The sequence below is a fragment of the Pelophylax lessonae genome (assembly GCF_965119305.1).
Source record: "Pelophylax lessonae genome assembly, chromosome: 3".
Taxonomy (NCBI): Eukaryota; Metazoa; Chordata; class Amphibia; order Anura; family Ranidae; genus Pelophylax; species Pelophylax lessonae.
In genome coordinates, this window is record NC_138770.1 from 30,552,477 (window position 1) to 30,572,622 (window position 20,146).

Sequence of the window (20,146 nt, forward strand, 5' to 3'; positions counted from 1 at the left end):
GATTAAAAGTCAGGTACTCACATATATTTCAGTGGTAACGGACATCTAAGCAGTAGGGGCCGCGAGTCCCTCGTTGGCGGCCGCTTCCGGGACGCTGTGCGCTTCAGCGACCGGATCTGCGTTGCAGTGGGGCGGAAATGACGTTATCGCGCACGACGCGTTTCGTCAGAGCTGACGTCATCAGGTGCGCGAGTAGCGTCCTCTCCGCTGCCTATTTGTATAGGCTGGTTGCCAGGTGACCGGACCGTTTAGCCAATTGGAAACAAAGAAAAAGAGGGATAAGCAGTAACCGGGCAGATCTATCGAGGGCTAAGTGTCCGGATACCTCTATGGTGAATAAAATCACCGTGCCCTCAGCCAATTGGAAAAAAGGGGAAAAGAAGGGTAATCTGTAACCGGGCAGAGTAAGCAAAAAGTTAAAAGCAAAGATGAGTGCGGGAGCAATTGGAGGGGTGCACCTGTGTGTTTCACCCATCACTCACACCACCCTTAAAGCATTTTGAAGCACCTTAATAGCACTTGAATAGCTGCCTTTCACTGATTATTGAATATATATTCTTTTATACATCACAGATTCACCCAGCAACAAATAGACTGTTGATTTGATTTTTTGGGACTATTATTTCACTGCATGAGCACTACTTATTGTTATATTTATTGTTGTATTTATTCGCTATTAACCACTTACCGCATACTAACGTAGGTCTACGTCGGTAAACTTTGCGGTAGTGTACCGGGATGATGCCTCTAGCTAGAGGCACCATCCCGGTACCGTGGTTTAGAGCCGACAGTTGGCTTTCCGTCGGTACCGACCGATGCGGCTCGGGAGCCGCTCGATCGGTACCCGGGGGGCGGGAGGGGACGTCCCCCCCCCCCCTCCCGTCGCCTTCCGTGGCTTTGCCCGGGGCTCCCGTCCCACCAGAAGTCCCGAGCACCCAGCCGGCATTTCCGCCGGCTGGATGGAGTCCCGATGAATCCCGGAAACGGCATCGATCGGGTCTCCGATGATGTAACCCGGAGGCGGCGTCCATGATGTCACTTCCGGGTTACTGTGCTGCAAAAGGCGGCAAATTTGAAAAACGGCTGTATGCAAAAATGCCGTTTTCGGCGTTTTGCATACAGGGAAGTGTAGTGGAGTGGTCTAGGGTCTTTTAGACCCTCGATCCCTCCATAAAGTGTACCTGTCACTACATATTGGTGTCACAAGGGTTGTTTACATTGCTTGTGACAGCAATAAAAGTGATCAGATTTTTTTTTTTTTTAAAACTTTAATAAAGTTAAAAAAATTAAAATAAATGGGGAAAAAAAAAAAAATTTAGCCGCCCCCGTCACTGTTAGCTCGCGCACAAAAAAAAACGTATACGGAAGTCGAGCCGCAAATGAAATCGCTGTTCAAACCACACATGTGAGGTATCGCCGCGATCGCCAGAGCGTGAGCAATAATTTAAAAAAAAGAGCTCCACTCTAACTCAAAACTGGTAACCGTTAAATAAATTTAAAGCGTCGCAGATTGAGATCTCTATTGACCGTAGTTTGTCGCGATCCCACGGGGGGGCGCAATTTTAAACCGTAACATGTTGGGTATCTATTTACTCGGCGTGACATCATCTTTCACAATATACAAAAAAAATGGGCTAACTTTACTGTTTAGTATTTTTTAAAATTAGTGAAATGTGATTTTTCTAAAATTTTCCAAAAAAATGGCGCTTTAAAGACCGCTGCGCAAATACCGCGTGATAAATATTACAATGACCGACATTTTATTCTCCAGAGTCTTTGCTAAAAAAATATATATAATGTTTGGGGGTTCTAAGTAGTTTTCTAGGAAAAAATACTGGTTTTAACGCGTGAACAAAAAGTGTCCGAAATAGGGCTGGGGCTTAAGTGGTTAACCATAAATCCTACCAAAATGTGATGCGCCAGAAATATAATAAAAAAGTGATGACTTAAAATACAATAAATCATATCCAGTTCATAAGGCACATAGCAATGTGTGTGCTTCCAATAAAGTGATATGAAGAGTGTCCCCGTATCCAATTGAAGAAAATCCAGTGATGAAAACAAGTTGTAAACACCAATTAGTGAATCCCTCCACCAGGTGAATCAGCCTCTCACCTTCCTAAAGGACCCAAACGGGCCAGCAATCACATGTATCATGGATCAGACTTCCAGGAAAGAGCCACACTGTATTGCACCTCGAGGGATCCCGGGACATATAAAAAACAGATGAAGAAATCTAGTGCTCTCTGCTTACTAATAAGGGTGTGCTTTATTAGAGAAAGGCAGATCAACTCACATTTGTTGGGCACTCAGCCGTGCCTGCTGTATAAGCGATGTCAGCGATCTGTTACCAGAGAGAGACTCTGCGTCGGCCACGCACGCTCCGTCCCCCTATACGCGTTACGTCGAGCGTAATGCTCCTTTGACTTCCTCGGTAGGGGTGGCTAGTGCGTGCCAAGCCTCACTTTAAATACATCAACACTCAGGTGGATTGGCCAGCAGATCTCAGTCCCTCCCCCCGCTCATAGCTCACAACAGGACATCGGAACCTCCGAACCAGGCATGTTTACGGCGGTGTCACTGGCTCATATCGCTAATGGGGCAATTTTAATGTATGGGCATTGATCAAATTACTATTGCACATTGCGGAGATCGCGTGGTGGCGCAGATACCTCTCTGGTTTACATTAAAACAACTAAAACACGTATTCACAAAATCTCATACCATAATTAACAATATTAAAAATATTAAAAGTACATCAATAAGCTAAAACCTGGAATAATAAATGTTGGCAATCAAAATAAATGTTATAAAATATATATATATAATTTTTTTTTTTTTTTTTGTGGCCAGGCTGTGTAAAAGTCTCACACATGTGGTATCGCCATACTCGGAAGGAGTAGCAGAATGTATTTTTGGGTGTAATTTTTGCTGTGTACATGCTATGTTTTAGAAATAGCTTATAAATTGACAACTTTGTGGGAAAAAAAAGAAAAAAACATTTTTTCTTCATTTTCCCAAGAATTGTGGGAAAAAATTACAACTTCAAAAAACTCACCATGCCTCTTACTAAATACCTTGGACTGTCTACTTTACAAAAAGGGGTCATTTGGGGGTATTTGTACTGTCCTGACATTTCAGGGCCTCAAGAAAGGAGATAGGCAGGCAGTACATCTGGTGTGATCAATTTTCAGTAATTGGTACCATAGCTTCTAGACTCAATAACTTTCACACAGACTAAACAATATACACTAATTTGGGTTAATTTTACCAGAGACATGTAGCAGTATACATTTTGGCCCAAATGTATGAAGAAAAATTAATTTTTTGCAAAATTTTATAATAGAAACTAAAAAAAAGTGTTTTTTTTTTTCAAAATTTTTGTTCTTTTTTTGCATATATCACGGAAAAAAAAACCCCCAGTTGTGATCAAATACCACCAAAAGAAATCTCTATTTGTGTGAAAAAAATGATAAAAATTTTGTTTGGTTACAGTGTAGCAATTGTCATTCAAAGTGTGAGAGTGCTGAAAGCTGAAAATTGGTCTGGGCAGGAAGGGTGTCTAACTGCTCTGTATGGAAGTGTTAACCACTTAAATGAAATACAAAAAAACTATCAGCGCAAACCCGGGGGCGCGCATTGCAGAGAGAACGAGCGGCTAATTGGTAAACAGCCAATTTCTATTGGCTGTTTATCTTGATCAGGGATGGGCTATGTCCGAGGGACGAGCCTCATCCCTGATCGCGCTGCTGCGCGCCTCTGGGAGCGCGCACTGGCTGCTAGAACGGGCCGACGTCATATGACGGCGGCCCGGATCCTTACAACCACTTTGCCGACGTCATATTACATGACTCGGTATGGAAGTGGTTAACATAGATGTGATTTTAAAATTCATGAAAGTGTATTTTTTCCAAAGAAATTGTGCTTAAAAAATTGCTGCGACCGCCATTTTATTCTCTATGATCTTTGCTGAAAAGATATATATATATATATATATATATATATATATATATATATATATATATATATATATATATATTTCTAATGTTTGGGGGCTCTAAGTAATTTTTTAGCAAATAAATGATGATTTTGACATGTAGGAGAGAAATGCCAGAATTGGCCCGGATGGGAAGTGGTTAACAGGTCAGGTGCTCCCAGACCACCCCTAGATCTCAGCCAAAGCAAAGTGGATTGTGCTATGCGATGGGACTTATGGTGCCATATAAATGTAACAAAGGTACTTTGCAGCAATTTCAGCAGAGAAAGAGGGACTTGGACCGGGAGAGTCTCCAATAGGTACAGCAGTTTGGGGAGGAACCACATTTTGAGGACATTTACCGTACCTAGCCAGGAGATATTATACAGTAAGCATCCCATTGTTTCAGGGATAAATGTCTTGAAATAAAGAAGGAAGGTTAGCTTAGTATAATGAGGAGAAGGTGTCACATGAATAACGAGGTATTTGAGGGAACAGGTACACTAGTGATACGAGTAAGCGGATTGTAAGGTGCCCAGAGTTGTGGGAGGAATGTTGATAGAAAGATCCTCGATCTTAGAAGTATTAATCTTATACCTCGGCAGTGTACTCAGGTAGATAACTGACAATTATTGGTAGTTATAATTTATACACAGCATGTTTGTTACAATGAATGTTTTATTATATATTCAGAGTGGAAACCTCAGGGATGATAATATTGATGTTAAAGAAGAGTATAAAGAGGAGGATGAGGAGTATGGAGTGATGGAGGAGTTTTCAGAAGGACACAAGGATATGATGGAGACACCTAATACCAGGAACCCACCAGAGAGATGTCCCCGTCCTCTGTATTCCCGGGATTCCACACAGGAAGATCACACCATCCCTCACTGTTACAAGGTTGGTGCGATGGAGTATCTAGAACATGGAGTTGTGGGGATGATGTGAGGATATTTTATGTGAGCTTATATTTGGCAGATGATTTTTTCTCTCATTTTCTTAAGGATGAAGATCTGATAGATATAGAATTTGAGGTTAAAGCAGAAGAAGAAGACACGTATGTGAGGGATGATCAGCAGTCTATGGAGGAGGATGGAATAACGGGGACATTTATAGAGGAGGACACTCCTACAGAGATCAGCACAGGTGAGTCATTAACACTAAATACATTCTTCCGCCCATACTGCTCACTGATTGGTCCAGAGTGCCCAGGTCTAGCAAGATCTCTGACAGCAGATTTCCCAGATTTGCTTGCTTTGATGTTTGCTGGCTGTGCCGGGTGGAGGGATATGTCTGTATAGTCTCAGAACCACTTCACTGAGTCTCATGAGATGGGAGGCAGCGGTGTTGGACCTCTGCAACTTGTCTCATATAAACATTTAACCTACCACTGATTACTGAATACCAATATTATGAGTCCTGAATAGTGATGGCCAAACACGCCCCTGTTCGGTTCGCACCAGAACATCTCGAACAGGGGAAAAGTTCTAAAGAACATGTCAACTGTAATAAAGTCAAGGGGACACAAACAGGAAAAATCAAAAGTCCTCATTTTAAAAGCAAGTTATTGCCATAAAAAGTATGGGGGCCCGGGTACTGCCCTGGGGAACATGTATCAATCCAAAAAAAGTTTTTAGAACGATTGTTTTATAGGAGCAGTGATTTTAATAATGCATAAAGTGAAACAATAAAAATGAAAAATTCCTTTATATATCGTACCTAGGGGTCCCCTAATGTGCCTGTAAAGTGGCACATCTGTACAATGTATGGAGCCTGCTGCAGCAATACTGTCATTTCTAAAGGAAAAAATGTAATTTAAACTTGCTGGCGGCTGTAATATATTGTCGGCTCCTGGCAATGCAGATAAAAAACAGCAAAGGGTTCCCCCCACCGAGGCCATACCAGGCCCTTCGGTACAAAAAAATAAACACATTTAGCACTGCCCCCTTGAGGACTGCCTGATTTCACACTTTTGGATCCCACTGGGTTACCATTAGCAACCTTAATACTCAGTCTCTCACTTTCCTTCTTGGCTTATTCAAAAATCAGTCCAGGGGTATGTAGTTGTTTTGGGTGTTTTATTTATAAATTAGGGGTGGGAGAAGGAAATAGTGGGATACTCCGAATTAACTATGAACAAGATTTGAGGACTTCTATCTCTTGGTACAGCTAGGATGTTGATCCATCTTGCCACTGAGGTGAATTTAGCTTTAAGTCTCTTTTTTCCGGATGACTTGATGAACTAAGTTTATCTTCAGGACAATCTCCTTAGTATCCTATTTCTTGACTGCTGAGACCCGTCCACTGACTATCCTACTCTTGGGTGGCCCCCCTCAGGTCAGTCACCTTGACATAAGCCCTGTACTCACAATACTGTTTTTATAGGGTCTCCAGTGTCTCCCCCTCAGTCAGCCCTCCTGGACCTCTGGGTTCAGCTCCTTTCCTCTGGCCCTCAGGACGACCTCCTAAGACCACCTATCACTGCTACAGAGGAGGAGGCAGCTGCCGCCCTCCCTCCAGGACTCTGCTCTCCAGCCAAAGACCCCGCAGCACATGTGCTCCTGGCTTTTATACAGTATCCCAGAATGCACCGAGACAGCCTGTCTCTGCCAATCACCAGGGCTGTATCAAAGCCTATGCATCCATTGGTCAGGTTTCCTCCCACTGCCCAACATGCCTCCCTATTGGACCAGTGTGAAACACTCTCTAGACAGAATGAATCGCATACTGAGCAGACCTCACTAACAGATCCTGCTCTCTGGTAGGCAGAGAGCAATATAGATCTGCCTGCAGCTCCTCTTATAGGCAGACAGAGCCAAAAACTATACTCTCTCACAAGCACCTACCTAGGAGGGTTATACACACAAAAGACAGTTTCTGTATCGTCCATTGACAGATGCAGCTATTATGCTTCTTATACCATTGGGTTATGCTGCCCCCTACAGTACTAGGTAGGAAAAAAAACAGTTCACCATGCCTACGGGGGCTGTCCCTATAGGCAAAACCCCACACACCCTGCTTCAGCATACCAGTTTTGTTTCTGCCTAGTGAAGGAGTAGGACCTAGGTTTCCTGCTGGGACTTCGGTCTCAGTTTTTTATTCTTTTAAAGAATATTTTGTTTTATTTTTTTTACTCACTTCTGCTAGTTAGTGTTCAGGGGGATCCTCCTGGTGAACTACAAGCGATAGCCGGCTGAGGTTTCGCACTGTATAATCTAGATCCTTAAGGTCTCCCAGCCTGGCCTACGAGCGTGAGCAGGTTATAGTCCCGCACTAGGCTTCGCCACGGCAGAGCCCCATTTTTAGATGGGGACAAGCCTGCGAGTGGATGTCTCGCTGGGACACGATGACCTGGAACGCCCTGAGTCACTGAGTACCTCTTGGCTGGCAGCACCCCCACTCCGGGTGGGAGTTGGTCAGTCCGAAGCGGAGCCCACCCAGTCCATGGTATGGTGAGTAAATACAGCCCCCCCATATCCCTTATTGGTCTTGGGGGGACGTGGACCCACTCCTGGGGATGAGAGGACCTAATACTTCCTAAAAGATCCCCCCTCGACTGTCAGGATACCTGGCCCTGTGTCCTGACCTCCTCCCCTGCCCTTATTGTGGTTTTCACCTGGGTGGTGCTATTGCTACGGTGCCTGGCATCCTGGGGGGGGGGGGGGGGGGTAAAAATGGTACCTTTTCCTGCTGGGTCTTCTTGTAATTCTCTGTGGCCTCCAATTTGGGGTCCCCTGACCGCATGGCACGCCGTGGGGGCTGCCATCTTTTGTGTGGGCATAGGAGAATTTCTCCCCATTGACTTGCATGGTGCAGCCATTTTCCCTGTGCTTCCCATAGACTTGCATTGGCAGCTATTTTTGTGTAGCTCTATGGAGCTATATAGGCAGCGTGACCTTTCACATTCTATTCAGGCTGTGACTTTCACCTTCACTTTCCTGCTGCACAGTTCAGCTCTGGAGGTTTTTCAGTGAGGTGGTAAAGTGCTGGGGTCTCTGTGGGCATATCCCTGCACACTCTGCTATCTGCATATATTTAAGGGGGGATCTTAAGGGCAGCGGTTGGCCTTGGGCACTATTAAGGGCCAAGTGTCGGCCTTGGCTATTTACTTCCAACGTCCGCTGGCTGCTAATGCCTTGATTCACACTTTCATTCAGGGGGTGCGTCATCTGGCTTCTTCGAGGAGATCCCCGTTGCCTTAGTGGGATCTCAATCTGGTTTTGTCTGTTCTAAAAAAGCCTCCTTTTGAGAACGTTAGGGAGATTTCTCTGCTTTCTTTATCCCAGAAGGTTGCTTTTCTGGCAGCAATTACTTCTGCCTGCAGAGTGTCTGAATTGGTGGCGCTGTCCTGTCGTTCGCCTTATTTGGTGGTCCACAGAGATTAAGTGGTACTCCAACCTAATCCGTCTTTTCTCCCTAAGGTGGTGTCTGATTTCCAATGTCTGATCTAAATGAAGACATTGTGTTGCCTTCACTCTGTCCTAAGCCTAAGCATCCCAAGGAAATTGCTTTGCACTCTCTGGATGTGGTTCGGGCGATCAGGGTTTACCTGACGGTCACTGAGTCTTTTAGGATATCAGATGCTCTTTGTCCTTACTGAGGGATCTTGTAAAGGTTTTGCTGCGTCTGCTGTGACTATATGCAGATGGATCAGGCAGACGGTTGTCCAGGCTTATTCTTTGAAGGTACAGGTTCCTCCTTTCCCTGTGAAGGTACATTCTATTAGAGCGCTGAGTGCCTTTTTGGCTTTTCGCCATCAGGCCTCAGTAGTTCAAGTTTGTAAGGTGGCAACTTGGTCGTCTGTGCACACATTTACAAAATTCTACAAGGTAGATTTTTTTGGCATCTTTGGATGCATGTTTCTTTCATGGGTGAGCTCATGTTGTTCCTGGTTGAGCTTCATGTTACCCAGTTGGCTTAGTTTAGCCTTTGGAGTTTACGTTAACTATTTGGTTTGCGTTCTTCTCACCCCTCATGCCTACACTGCTTTGGGACGTCCCAATGGTATAAGACGTATAAGAGCTGCGTCTGTCAATGGACGATAGAGAAAACTGGATTTATGTAAGAACTTACCATAAAATCATTTTCTCTGAAGTCCCTTGACAGATGCAGCACCGTCCCTCTGATATGGGAATGGTTTGTGTCTTCTTCTCACTGCTTGCAACAAAACTGGTATGCTGGAGCAGGGTGTGTGGGGTTATGCCTATAGGGACAGCCCCCGTAGGTGTGGTGAACTGTTTTTTTCCTGCCTAGTACTACTCCTGTAGGAGGCAGCATAACCCAATGGTAAAGGAAGCATAAGAGCTGCGTCTGCCAATTGACTTCTTACGAAAATCCAGTTTTTTGACAAGTCCTTTACGTCAAATGTCAGAAGGGGCGGTGCCACCAGGTGATGTAATTGGGTGGCCCCAACCCTTGCCTATAAGAAAGCTGTCAAACCCCAAGAGCGTCATGCAGTTGGTGTCCTTGAATTTTTTTCTATTTTTCGGGTGCGGCGGCCGTCGTGATTGACGATGGATTTACATCGGGGGACACTATTTTTTTATTTTATTTTTGAATAAAGGACTTTTCAAAAACTGTCTTTTGTGTTTATTATTTTGTACAATATTTTTGCTGAATCAGTAGAGGTACGATGTACCCGATACCCATTCACATAGGGAGGGGGCGGGATCTGGGGGACCCCTTGTTAACCGCCTTAGCGGTAAACCCGAGCGTGACTCGGGGTAGGAATTTTCTGGTATTAGCGGTATCCCCGAGTCACGCTCGGGGTGAATGGCAGAGCGTGCAGACAGCGCAGCGGAGCTTCTCTTACCTTATCCTGGCGATCCAGCGATGATCTTCCATTGCTGTGACCGCCAGCGAGATCTCCGCCGCTCGTCTGTCGGTAGGAGGACTTCCTAGTTCCGTTCCCTGCAGCAGCAATGCTGCATGGGAGCGGAACTAGGGAGGGAAATTCAAAAAAAAAAAAAAAAAAAAAAAAAAAAACGTTGCACAAAACACATAACACATTTTATATTATATATATGCAAATATATATATATACATATATACACACACACACACATATATATATATATATATATATATATATATATATATAAAATTATATTATTGATTCGATTATAATTCATGCGTTATATATATATATATATATATATATATATATATATATATATATATATATATATATATATATATATATATATATATACATATATATATATATATATATATATATATATATATATATATATATACACACATATATATATATATATAATATATAGCGCATGAATTATAATCTAATCAATAATATAATTTTATTATATATATTATATATTAAATAATAAAATAATATTATTGATTCAATTATAATTCACGTGTTTGTGTTTCAAATTTATCACATCTGGGATGTCTACTAGACTCTTGTTTTGGTCAGGTTTAAGTCAGTAATTACTAAGAATTGTAGGCCTATAATACATAACGCCAAATTTCCATGAAAAGAATTGTACCGCTTTTGGAACAGAATTCCTGACAGAATCATACCGCCAGGGAGGTTAACGGGGTCTTCCAGATTCCGATAAGCCCCCCCCACCCGCAGACCCCCCACAACCACAGCTAAGGGTTGTCGGGAAGAGGCCCTTGTCCCCATCAACATGGGGACAAGGTGCTTTGGGTGGCACCCCAAAGCACCCTCCCCATGTTGAGGGCAAGTGGCCTGGTATGGTTCAGGAGGGGAGGCGCTCACTCGTCCCCCCCATCCTGGCCTGCCAGGCTGTCCACTGGGATAAGTGTCTGGTATGGATTAGGCTGCCCACTCAGATAAGTGTTTTTTTTTTTTTTTCATATTGGCATGGATTTTTCCTTAAAATCTGTACCAGACCCCAAGGGCCTGGTGTAGATTTTGGGAGGGACCCCATGCCATTTCTTTTTTAATTGTGTCCTAGGGTTTCCCATTAACCACGTAAATAGAGGACACTTTCACCCCCTTCCTGCCTAGACCAATTTTCAGCTTTCAGTGCTCATTGCCATCTATGGGAAATATTGATCAGCTTGGCATGGCACTGCTCCCCATCTTCAACATTGGCGTCTATGGGAAATATTGGTCAGCTTGACATGACACTGCTCCCCGTCTTTAACATTGGCATCTATGGGAAATATTGGTCAGCTTGGCATGGCACTGCTCACAAACTATAAGTGACAGGGACCCAAAACTTGGGGAACACTGAAAGGGGACCCAGGAATACAACATATCCATACATTTTAAACATGGTTTATAACCTGAACACTACACTGACTGCACTAAACTAACTCAACACACTATCCACTAACTACCTGCCTAACCTCTATTATCTCACACTATACACGGATGCCATGTAAGCAGCAGCCTTCTATAGTGTGGGGCGTGGACTTAGCACCTGAGCCATGATTGGCTAAAGGCACCCTGCCTTCGGCCAATCAAGACTCTGACAGGACATTGTGCTGGGATTGGCCAAAGCATACAGGTCAGGTACATGCTTTGGCCAATCACAAGAACTTAATGCACTGCAATCATGCACTCATCGGCGGGCGAACTTGCCGCCGAGCGCCCTGGGTGTTAGTGGGTTCAGCGAACACACAAACACCTGGTGTTCAAGTCGAACTTATGTTCGACTCCATCCAGCCTATCCCTAGTCCTGAACTTTACACTATATAATTTATATTGTACATTACATACTCCTGACCCGGCACTATATACACTATGTTGTACATTATATGCTCCTGACCCCGACACTATATACTCTATGTTGTACATTACATACTCCTGACCCCTGCATTATATACTCTATGTTGTACATAATTCTGATACTGTATAAACCTAACTTTTGTATCCTATATAATAAGTTGTACATTACATAGGCTTTACTTCTTTTGCACCCATTTTCTATGAGCTGTACATTTTATATCTGATGATCTGATTGGAGGACAGACTTTTACATGGTGATAATAATGTGATAACATCCTCCAACTTTGGAACCTTAAACAGAAAGTGATAATGAGGGAGGAGTCAGTAACCCAATGATGGTGGTCTTTAGGATCAGTCCAGTCTTTATCTTGGTTGGTCTTCCCCCATCCTCACTCTCTGACCTCTGGTGGGGCTCAGCCCCGCTGTTATTCATGACTAAATAAGGAAGTGCAGGACTTCTTGTGTTGGGAAGATGGCAATGAGTGAAACAGGGGGGGAGGGGACACTCGTCCTATAATCCCCTCATCACTGTCACTCCTATGAAAGACAGTTCTTGTTGTTTCTTCTCTCTCTCTGACTAGGTCCATAAATAAAGAAATGATCTGGTAGGAGATCAGAGGACCCATTTACTAGTTACCTTGAGGGGGGAATTGTAAGCTGTCTGATGTGGGCAGAGTCCTGGTTTAGGGGAACCAATCTGCTCATGTCTAGTAATAATCTTTGTATTTCTATTTTAGTAGATGGACGGGAGATGAGGAAAACCTCAGAGGATTGTCTCACTTTGTCTTCAGACTTTAAAGTAGAAGATGAGGACATCACACAGTATAGTCCAGGAGAAAACCTGGCTACCTCAAATGTCCATCCGGCACCACACAGTGTAGATGGACCATCGTATTCCTCTTATCCTGAGGAACCTCAGACTGTGAGGGAGAGTGCCATCCTTCCAACAGATAAGAGGTTTTCCTGTACTAAGTGCGGGAAGTGTTTCCATTTTAGATGCAATCTTGATGTACACAAAAGATCTTGTACAGGGGAGAAGCCATATAACTGTCCTGAGTGTGGTAAATGTTTTTCAAAGAAGTCTAATCTTTCCAGACATCAGAGATCTCACACGGGGGAAAAGCCATATTCCTGTCCTGAGTGTGGGAAATGTTTTTCACAGAAGTCTCATCTTTGGAATCATCAGAGAACTCATACAGGGGAGAAGCTTTATTCTTGTCCTGAGTGTGGGAAATGCTTTTCAGATAAGTCCCATCTTCACACACATCAGCGACTGCACACGGGGCTGAAGCCATTTTCCTGTTCAGAGTGTGGGAAATGTTTTGCACGAAAATCAAACCTTGTTAGACATCAGAGGTTTCATACAAGGGAGAAGCCATTTTCCTGTTCAGAGTGTGGCAAATGTTGTTCACAGAAGTCTGATCTTTCCAGACATCAGAGATCTCACACAGGGGAGAAGCCATATTCCTGTTCTGAGTGTGGGAAATGTTTTTCACAGATGTTTGAACTTTCCAGACATCAGAGATCTCACACGGGGGAGAAGCCGTATTCCTGTCCTGAGTGTGGGAAATGTTTTTCACAGAAGTCTTATCTTTGCAATCATCAGAGAACTCACACGGGGGAGAAGCCGTATTCCTGTCCTGAGTGTGGGAAATGTTTTTCACAGAAGTCTGATCTTTCTAAACATCAGAGATCTCACACAGGGGAGAAGCCGTATTCCTGTCCTGAGTGCGAGAAATGTTTTACAGAGAAGTCCAATCTTTCCAGACATCAGAGATCACACGGGGCAGGAGCCACTTCCCTGTTCTGAGTGTGGGAAATATTTTTCACAGATGTCCAGTCTTGCCAGACATCAGAAGTGTTACATAGATACAAATACATATTGAAGTTCTGAGTGCGGGAAATGTTTTCCAACAAAAATAGATTTTGTTATTCATCAGCCAGACCATTGTTCTTCATCTTTATGGATAGGCTACAGACGGTATGCTACCGGCTGATTGGAAAAACTCCAACATGGTACCATTATTTAAAAAAGGGCAGAGATATATCCTAGGCTACTATAGGCCGATTACCCTAACATCAGTAGTCTGCAAGATTTTGAAGGGGATGTTAAGGGACTATATACAAGACTTTAGTAATAAAAACGGTATTATTAGTAGTAATCAGCATGGATTCATGAAAAATCGTTCTTGCCAGACCAATCTAATAACCTTCTATGAAGAAGTGAGCAGCCAACTAGATAAAGGAAAGCCTGTGAATGTGGTTTGTCTGAACTTTGCAAAGGCATTTGACACCGTTCCCCACAAACGCTTACTGTACAAACTAAGGAAGGTAGGTATGGACCATAAGGTGAGTACCTGGATAAAGAAACTGGCTCCAGGGGAGAGTCCAAAGGGTGGTGATAAATGGGGAGTACTTTGATAGGGCGGGTCTGGAGAGTGGGGTCCCCCAGGGGTCTGTCCTGGGACCAATCCTGTTTAATTAAAGCAAAGCCAACATAATACTGGCATGTATAAAAAAGGGGATTCACTCCAGAAATAAAGATATTATTCTCCCACTCTACAAGACTCTGGTACGGCCACATCTGGAGTATGCTGTCCAGTTCTGGGCACCGGTCCTCAGGAAGGATGTGCTGGAACTGGAGAGAGTCCAGAGAAGGGCAACAAAAATAATTAGGGGAATGGAGGACATCAGCTATGAGGAAAGTTTACAAACATTGAACTTATTCTCTCTGGAGAAGAGACGGTTGAGGGGGGATATATCAATGTACAAATACTGTACTGGTGACCTTAGCATAGGGAACAAACTTTTAAGAGAAAGGTAATAGAATAAGACACGTGGCCACTCACTAAAACTTGAGGAAAAACTGTTTAACCTTAAAATACGTAGGGGGTTCTTTACTGTCAGAGCAGTAAGGATGTGGAATTCTCTTCCACAAGCAGTGGTATCAGCAGAGGGAGCATCGATAGTTTCAAAAGACTATTAGATGGGCACCTTAAAGACCACAACATATAGGGGTATTCATTGTACAGTTAACAGCAAACACGCACACATCATAGGTTGAACTGGATGGACTGATGTATTTATTCGACCTCACTAACTATGTTACATGAACTATGCTACTCCCCCTCTAGCAACTGATAACTTACAGTGATATACTTAACATGAGCTAATTAACTGGTCACTTAAACCAGCCTAGGTGGAGGGGACAATACTAGCAGACAGACAGAAACAATGGAACAATGGGAGAGATCTACTTAACATAAACACGTTATAGCAGGAGGCCCCAGTGGTTTGAGCTGATTACATAACATCTACAGTCATTGCTGGTTTGAGGCATAGAGGCCCCAAATATGGATATGGAACCTCCAGTTCCCGGAGTCTGTGTGTTTTGGGGAGACATAAACTTGAATTAGAAACAAGACCACTCCACGGATCCCCCAGGCATACACCTTCCAAAGAGTGGTGTTCCCTTAAATGCCAGGGCCCATAGTCAGTGGGTAAGAGGTTCACTCCCAGTCCTCTCCAAAAGCCTCTGTCCTGGTTAGGTCTGTCACAGAGTCATTACCTTTCATTGGCTGAGTACATTTTGTGGTGTGAGCTTTCAGAAACATTTAGAGGTCTATTTAAAAATACAAAAATAGTTGAATGAGTGTGACCAACATTCACCCAGATGAATCATTTTTTGATTCCACCTTTGTTTTTCTCTCTTCCGGTACTTAAAAAAAATTTTTTATTTATATATTTTTTTTTTCTATGTGGTATTATGGATATTTTAGTGTGCATCTCCTTCATATCTCTCACTCGTCTTGTACACATCTTCATTAATGTCATATCATTGTTCACTTACCCCATTGCACCTTTCCTTATTTATTCACACTCTCTTTGGTTGTGTTGGCCCTCATACTCATCTATTTTATTTTTGTGTATCGATAGTCACGTTTACACTTCACTCTGTGTGTCACTTTATATAATGCTAATACCCCTTTCTGGGGTCGTCAGTATTCATATTGCACATACCATTCACTGCTTTTTATGGTTGATCTTACTCTTTTTCGGTCTTTAGTTCCTTATCTTTCAGCTGTACTCTATACAGATTTCTAAACATCATCATACATCACTGATGCAGAGAGCATTGTTTTTGATTCGATTTTTTACTAAAAGGGTAAGGACATGTTTCAATGGCTTTTACTTTGTGATCCTCCTCTCCGCCTTCCAATTTTTTGGAATCCCCCCCCCCCGATGGTCCTATTTAGTCTGCTGACTCACACCCCCTTTTTTCTTTTTTTCCTTTTTTTTTTCTTTTCCTAATAATTTATATATTTATTTATTTTTGTTATTTATTTATAATTTTTCTTTTCTTTTTATATACTATGTATATTGATTTGTTATTATTGTTTGTTTTAGATATTGTGATTTTATATGGATTTATCTGATAAGAATATACTCTTGGATCCTGAGGAAGCTCTGTTGAGCAAAATGCGTAGATCCACAAGATGTACTTTAAACAGATATTGTATTATTTATATGATTTGATATATATTGTTGTTTGTTATAATCAATAAACATGTATTATCCTTTTTTATCCATTTTTGGTCTTTGGTATTTATCCCCACATCCAGTGTTTGGTAGACTTACCCCCTCCTTGTCTCATTCCTTTCCCTTCCCTCCCTCCATCCTTATTAGTCGCCTACCAACCTGGTTACATAACTATTTCATATATTACCCTACTGAATAAACCAGTCAAAGATGTCCCGGGACACACATGGACCCTAATATACTTCATGTTCTTCCCCATGACTAAGCTCTGGGTGCGGAGTAAAATGTGTTGGGAGCGTGGCCTGGCGGGAGCCCAGGCTGAGGTTGTCTCTCTCATACTACCATAGGACTCCATGGATGTGCGGCACCATGGACTTTTCCTCTCTTCCTTAATATACTTCATGTTCTTGGTGGGCAAAATTGCTATTGGGGCCGCCTGGAAAAGCCCAGATATAGACATCGCCTTAATGAAGTGTAAGCTCACATGGAGAATGCTAAATGAAAGAATACTTTGTGTCTTCCGAGACAAACAACCCCTCTTCTACATAATATGGTCTTCTTGGCTCGCCTATCTGCTGAATCCAGACACAAAGTGCTGACTCCAGGAACGGCTGGTGGTAAATCCTCAGACAGACTTACTTCCTTTTCTCTTTCATTCTCAATCCCATTAAAATCAATGAATGCTTTCACCCTGAGGGTGCTGATGGGGCAGTGAAAAAAAATCCTGCAAGCAGCATCTTTGGAGCATGTTTGGAGTGCTAAAAAAGCTCCTCAAAAACACCCCTCTCTATTAAAATGAATGGGAAGCGCCTCAGAATGCTGTTTGAAGCATTTTTTGAGTCGCGTGTCCTTAAAAAAAGTGCACTGCACCTAAAAAGTGCTGCAAAAGCGCTGTGTATGTAAACAATCGCCTTTTAGAGCAACCCCTTCAGTTCAAAACAGAGATAAAAGGCAAAACATTTGTTTATACTGTATGTGTGTGTATAAACAGTATATAGATATATATTTATATACAGTATCTCACAAAAGTAAGTACACCCCTCACATTTCTGTAAATATTTTATTCTACCTTTTCATGTGACAACACTGAAGAAATGACACTTTGCTACAATGTAAAGTAGTGAGTGTACAGCTTGTATAACAGTGTAAATTTGCTGTTTCCTCAAAATAACTCAACACACAGCCATTAATGTCTAAACCGCTGGCAACAAAACTGAGTACACCCCTAAGTTAAAGTGTCCAAATTGGGCCCAAAGTGTCAATATTTTGTGTGGCCACCATTATTTTCCAGCACTGCCTTAACCCTCTTGGGCATGGAGTTCACCAGAGCTTCACAGGTTGTCACTGGAGTCCTCTTCCACTCCTCCATGATGACATCACAGAGCTGGTGGATGTTAGAGACCTTGCGCTCCTCCACCTTCCGTTTGAGGATGCTCAATAGGGTTTAGGTCTGGAGACATGCTTGGCCAGTCCATCACGTTTACCCTCAGCTTCTTTAGCAAGGCAGTGGTCGTCTTGGAGGTGTTTGGGGTCGTTATCATGTATGAATACTACTAGCCTGTGGACCAGTCTCTGAAGGGAGGGGATCATGCTCTGCTTCAGTATGTCACAGTACATGTTGGCATTCATGGTTCCCTCAATGAACTGTAGCTCCCCAGTGCCGGCAGCACTCATGCAGCCCCAGACCATGACACTCCCACCACCATGCTTGACTGTAGGAAGACACACTTGTCTTTGTACTCCTCACCTGGTTGCCCCCACACACGCTTCACACCATCTGAACTAAATAAGTTTATCTTGGTCTCATCAGACCACAGGACATGTTTCCAGTAATCAATGCCCTTAGTCTGCTTGTCTTCAGCAAACTGTTTGCGGGCTTTCTTGTGCATCATCTTTAGAAGGAGCTTCTTTCTGGGACGACAGCCATGCAGTCCAATTTGATGCAGTGTGCGGCGTATGGTCTGAGCACTGACAGGCTGATCCCCCACCTCTTCAACCTCTGCAGCAATGCTGGCAGCACTCATATGTTTATTTCCCAAAGACAAGCACTAAAACACACATACTCTCTAATTGATTTTATATTTTCCGCTATAAACAAAACTATTTTGAAAAAAAAAAAACAATCAAAAAAAAAAAAAAACAAGGCCGTGTTCACACTACGAGACGTTTCTCGGGGCTGCAGTTCCTCTGAGATCCACAAGGTAGTGACCTCACTTCTTTATAGACAGGAAGTTTCTATGGAAGACAGGAAGTGATGTCAGGTACAGACAGGAAGTGATGTTAGACAAAGACAGGAAGTTCCATGAGGTAGGTAGAAGCGAGGAGACGTTGCTGGAAGTGGCAGCAGAGGAGGTAATAAGATCTTATTTCCCCTTGGACTGGGTGATGTGTTAGGCTCTATACTGGTGTGGACTGGGTGATGTGTTAGGCTCTGTGCTGGTATGGACTGGGTAATGTGTTAGGATCTATACTGGTATGGACTGGGTAATGTGTTAGGATCTATACTGGTATGGACTGGGTAATGTGTTAGGATCTATACTGGTATGGACTGGGTAATGTGTTAGGATCTAAACTGGTATGGACTGGGTAATGTGTTAGGATCTAAACTGGTATGGACTGGGTAATGTGTTAGGATCTATACTGGTATGGACTGGGTAATGTGTTAGGATCTATACTGGTATGGACTGGGTAATATGTTAGGATCTATACTGGTATGGACTGGGTAATGTGTTAGGAAGGAAAGGATGCCACATAGTTTGATGGAAATGAAAATTATCACCCTACAGAGGGCTGAATTCAAAGACACCCCGAAAATCAAAGTGAAAAAATGATGCAGCAGGCGAGTCCATTTTGGTGAAATGTCATTGCAGGACCTAAGAATGGTCCTCAGTAGTGTGTATGGCCCCCACGTGCTTGTATGCATGCCTGACAACGTCGGGGAATGCTCCTAATGAGACCACGGATGGTGTCCTGGGGTATTTCCTCCCAGATCTGGACCAGGGCATCACTGAGCTCCTCAACCGACTGAGGTGCAATCTGGCGGCGTCGGATGGACTGAAACAGAATGTCCCAGAGGGGTTCTATTGGATTTAGGTCAGGTGAGCGTGGGGGCCATTCAGTGGTATCAATTCCTTCATCCTCCAGGAACTGGCTGCATACTCTCACCACATGAGGCCGGGCATTGTCGTGCACCAGGAGGAACCCAGGACCCACTGTACCAGCATAGAGTCTGACAATGGTCCAAGGATTTCATCCCAATACCTAATGGCAGTCAGGGTGCCATTGTCTAGCCTGTAGAGATCCGTGCATCTCTCAATGGATACGCCTCCCCAGACCATCACTGACCCACAACCAAACCGGTCATGCTGAATGATGTTACAGGCAGCATAATGTTCTCAAGACCCTTTCATGTCTGTCACATGTGCTCAGGGTGAACCTGCTCTGTGAAAAGCACAGGGTGCCAGTGGTGGAGCTGCCAATTCTGGTGTTCAATGGCAAATGTCAATTGAACTCCACAGTGCCGGGCAGTGAGCACAGCGCCCACTAGAGGATGTCGGGCCCTCAGACCACCCTCATGAAGTCTGTTTCTGATTTTTTGGTCAGAGACATTCACACCAGTGTCCTGCTGGAGGTCATTTTGTAGGGCTCTGGCAGTCCTCATCCTGGTCCTCCTTGCACAAAGGAGCAGATACCGGTCCTGCTGATGGGTTAAGGACCTTCTTTGGCCCTGTCCAGCTCTCCTAGAGTAACTGCCTGTCTCCTGGAATCTCCTCCATGCTCCTGAGACTGTGCTGGGAGACACAGCAAACCTTCTGACAATGGGAGGTATTGATGGGCCATCCTGGAGGAGTTGGACTGCCTGTGCAACCTCTAAAGGGTCCAGGTATGGCCTCGTGCTACCAATA

General features: G+C 43.5%; 3 protein-coding genes across 3 annotated transcripts in view; 2 read left to right on the forward strand and 1 right to left on the reverse strand.

Annotated features, from left to right (window-relative positions):
• The window catches only part of LOC309550684 (uncharacterized protein), a 1,024,308-nt gene that overhangs the window by 585,252 nt on the left and 418,910 nt on the right, over window positions 1–20,146 (forward strand). Inside the window, exon 8 of the mRNA XM_082251019.1 lies at window positions 12,865–13,370. Within this exon, the coding sequence (XP_082107145.1) occupies window positions 12,865–13,370 (506 nt within the window). The remainder of the gene's footprint in view (window positions 1–12,864; window positions 13,371–20,146) is intronic.
• LOC309550736 (uncharacterized protein) overlaps window positions 1–20,146 on the reverse strand; it is an 851,482-nt gene that overhangs the window by 268,360 nt on the left and 562,976 nt on the right. The window lies entirely within an intron of this gene.
• Window positions 1–20,146, forward strand: part of LOC309550715 (uncharacterized protein) — a 523,380-nt gene that overhangs the window by 250,322 nt on the left and 252,912 nt on the right. Inside the window, exons 8-9 of the mRNA XM_082251050.1 lie at window positions 4,670–4,876; window positions 4,981–5,037. Coding sequence (XP_082107176.1) covers window positions 4,670–4,876; window positions 4,981–5,037 — 264 coding nt within the window. The remainder of the gene's footprint in view (window positions 1–4,669; window positions 4,877–4,980; window positions 5,038–20,146) is intronic.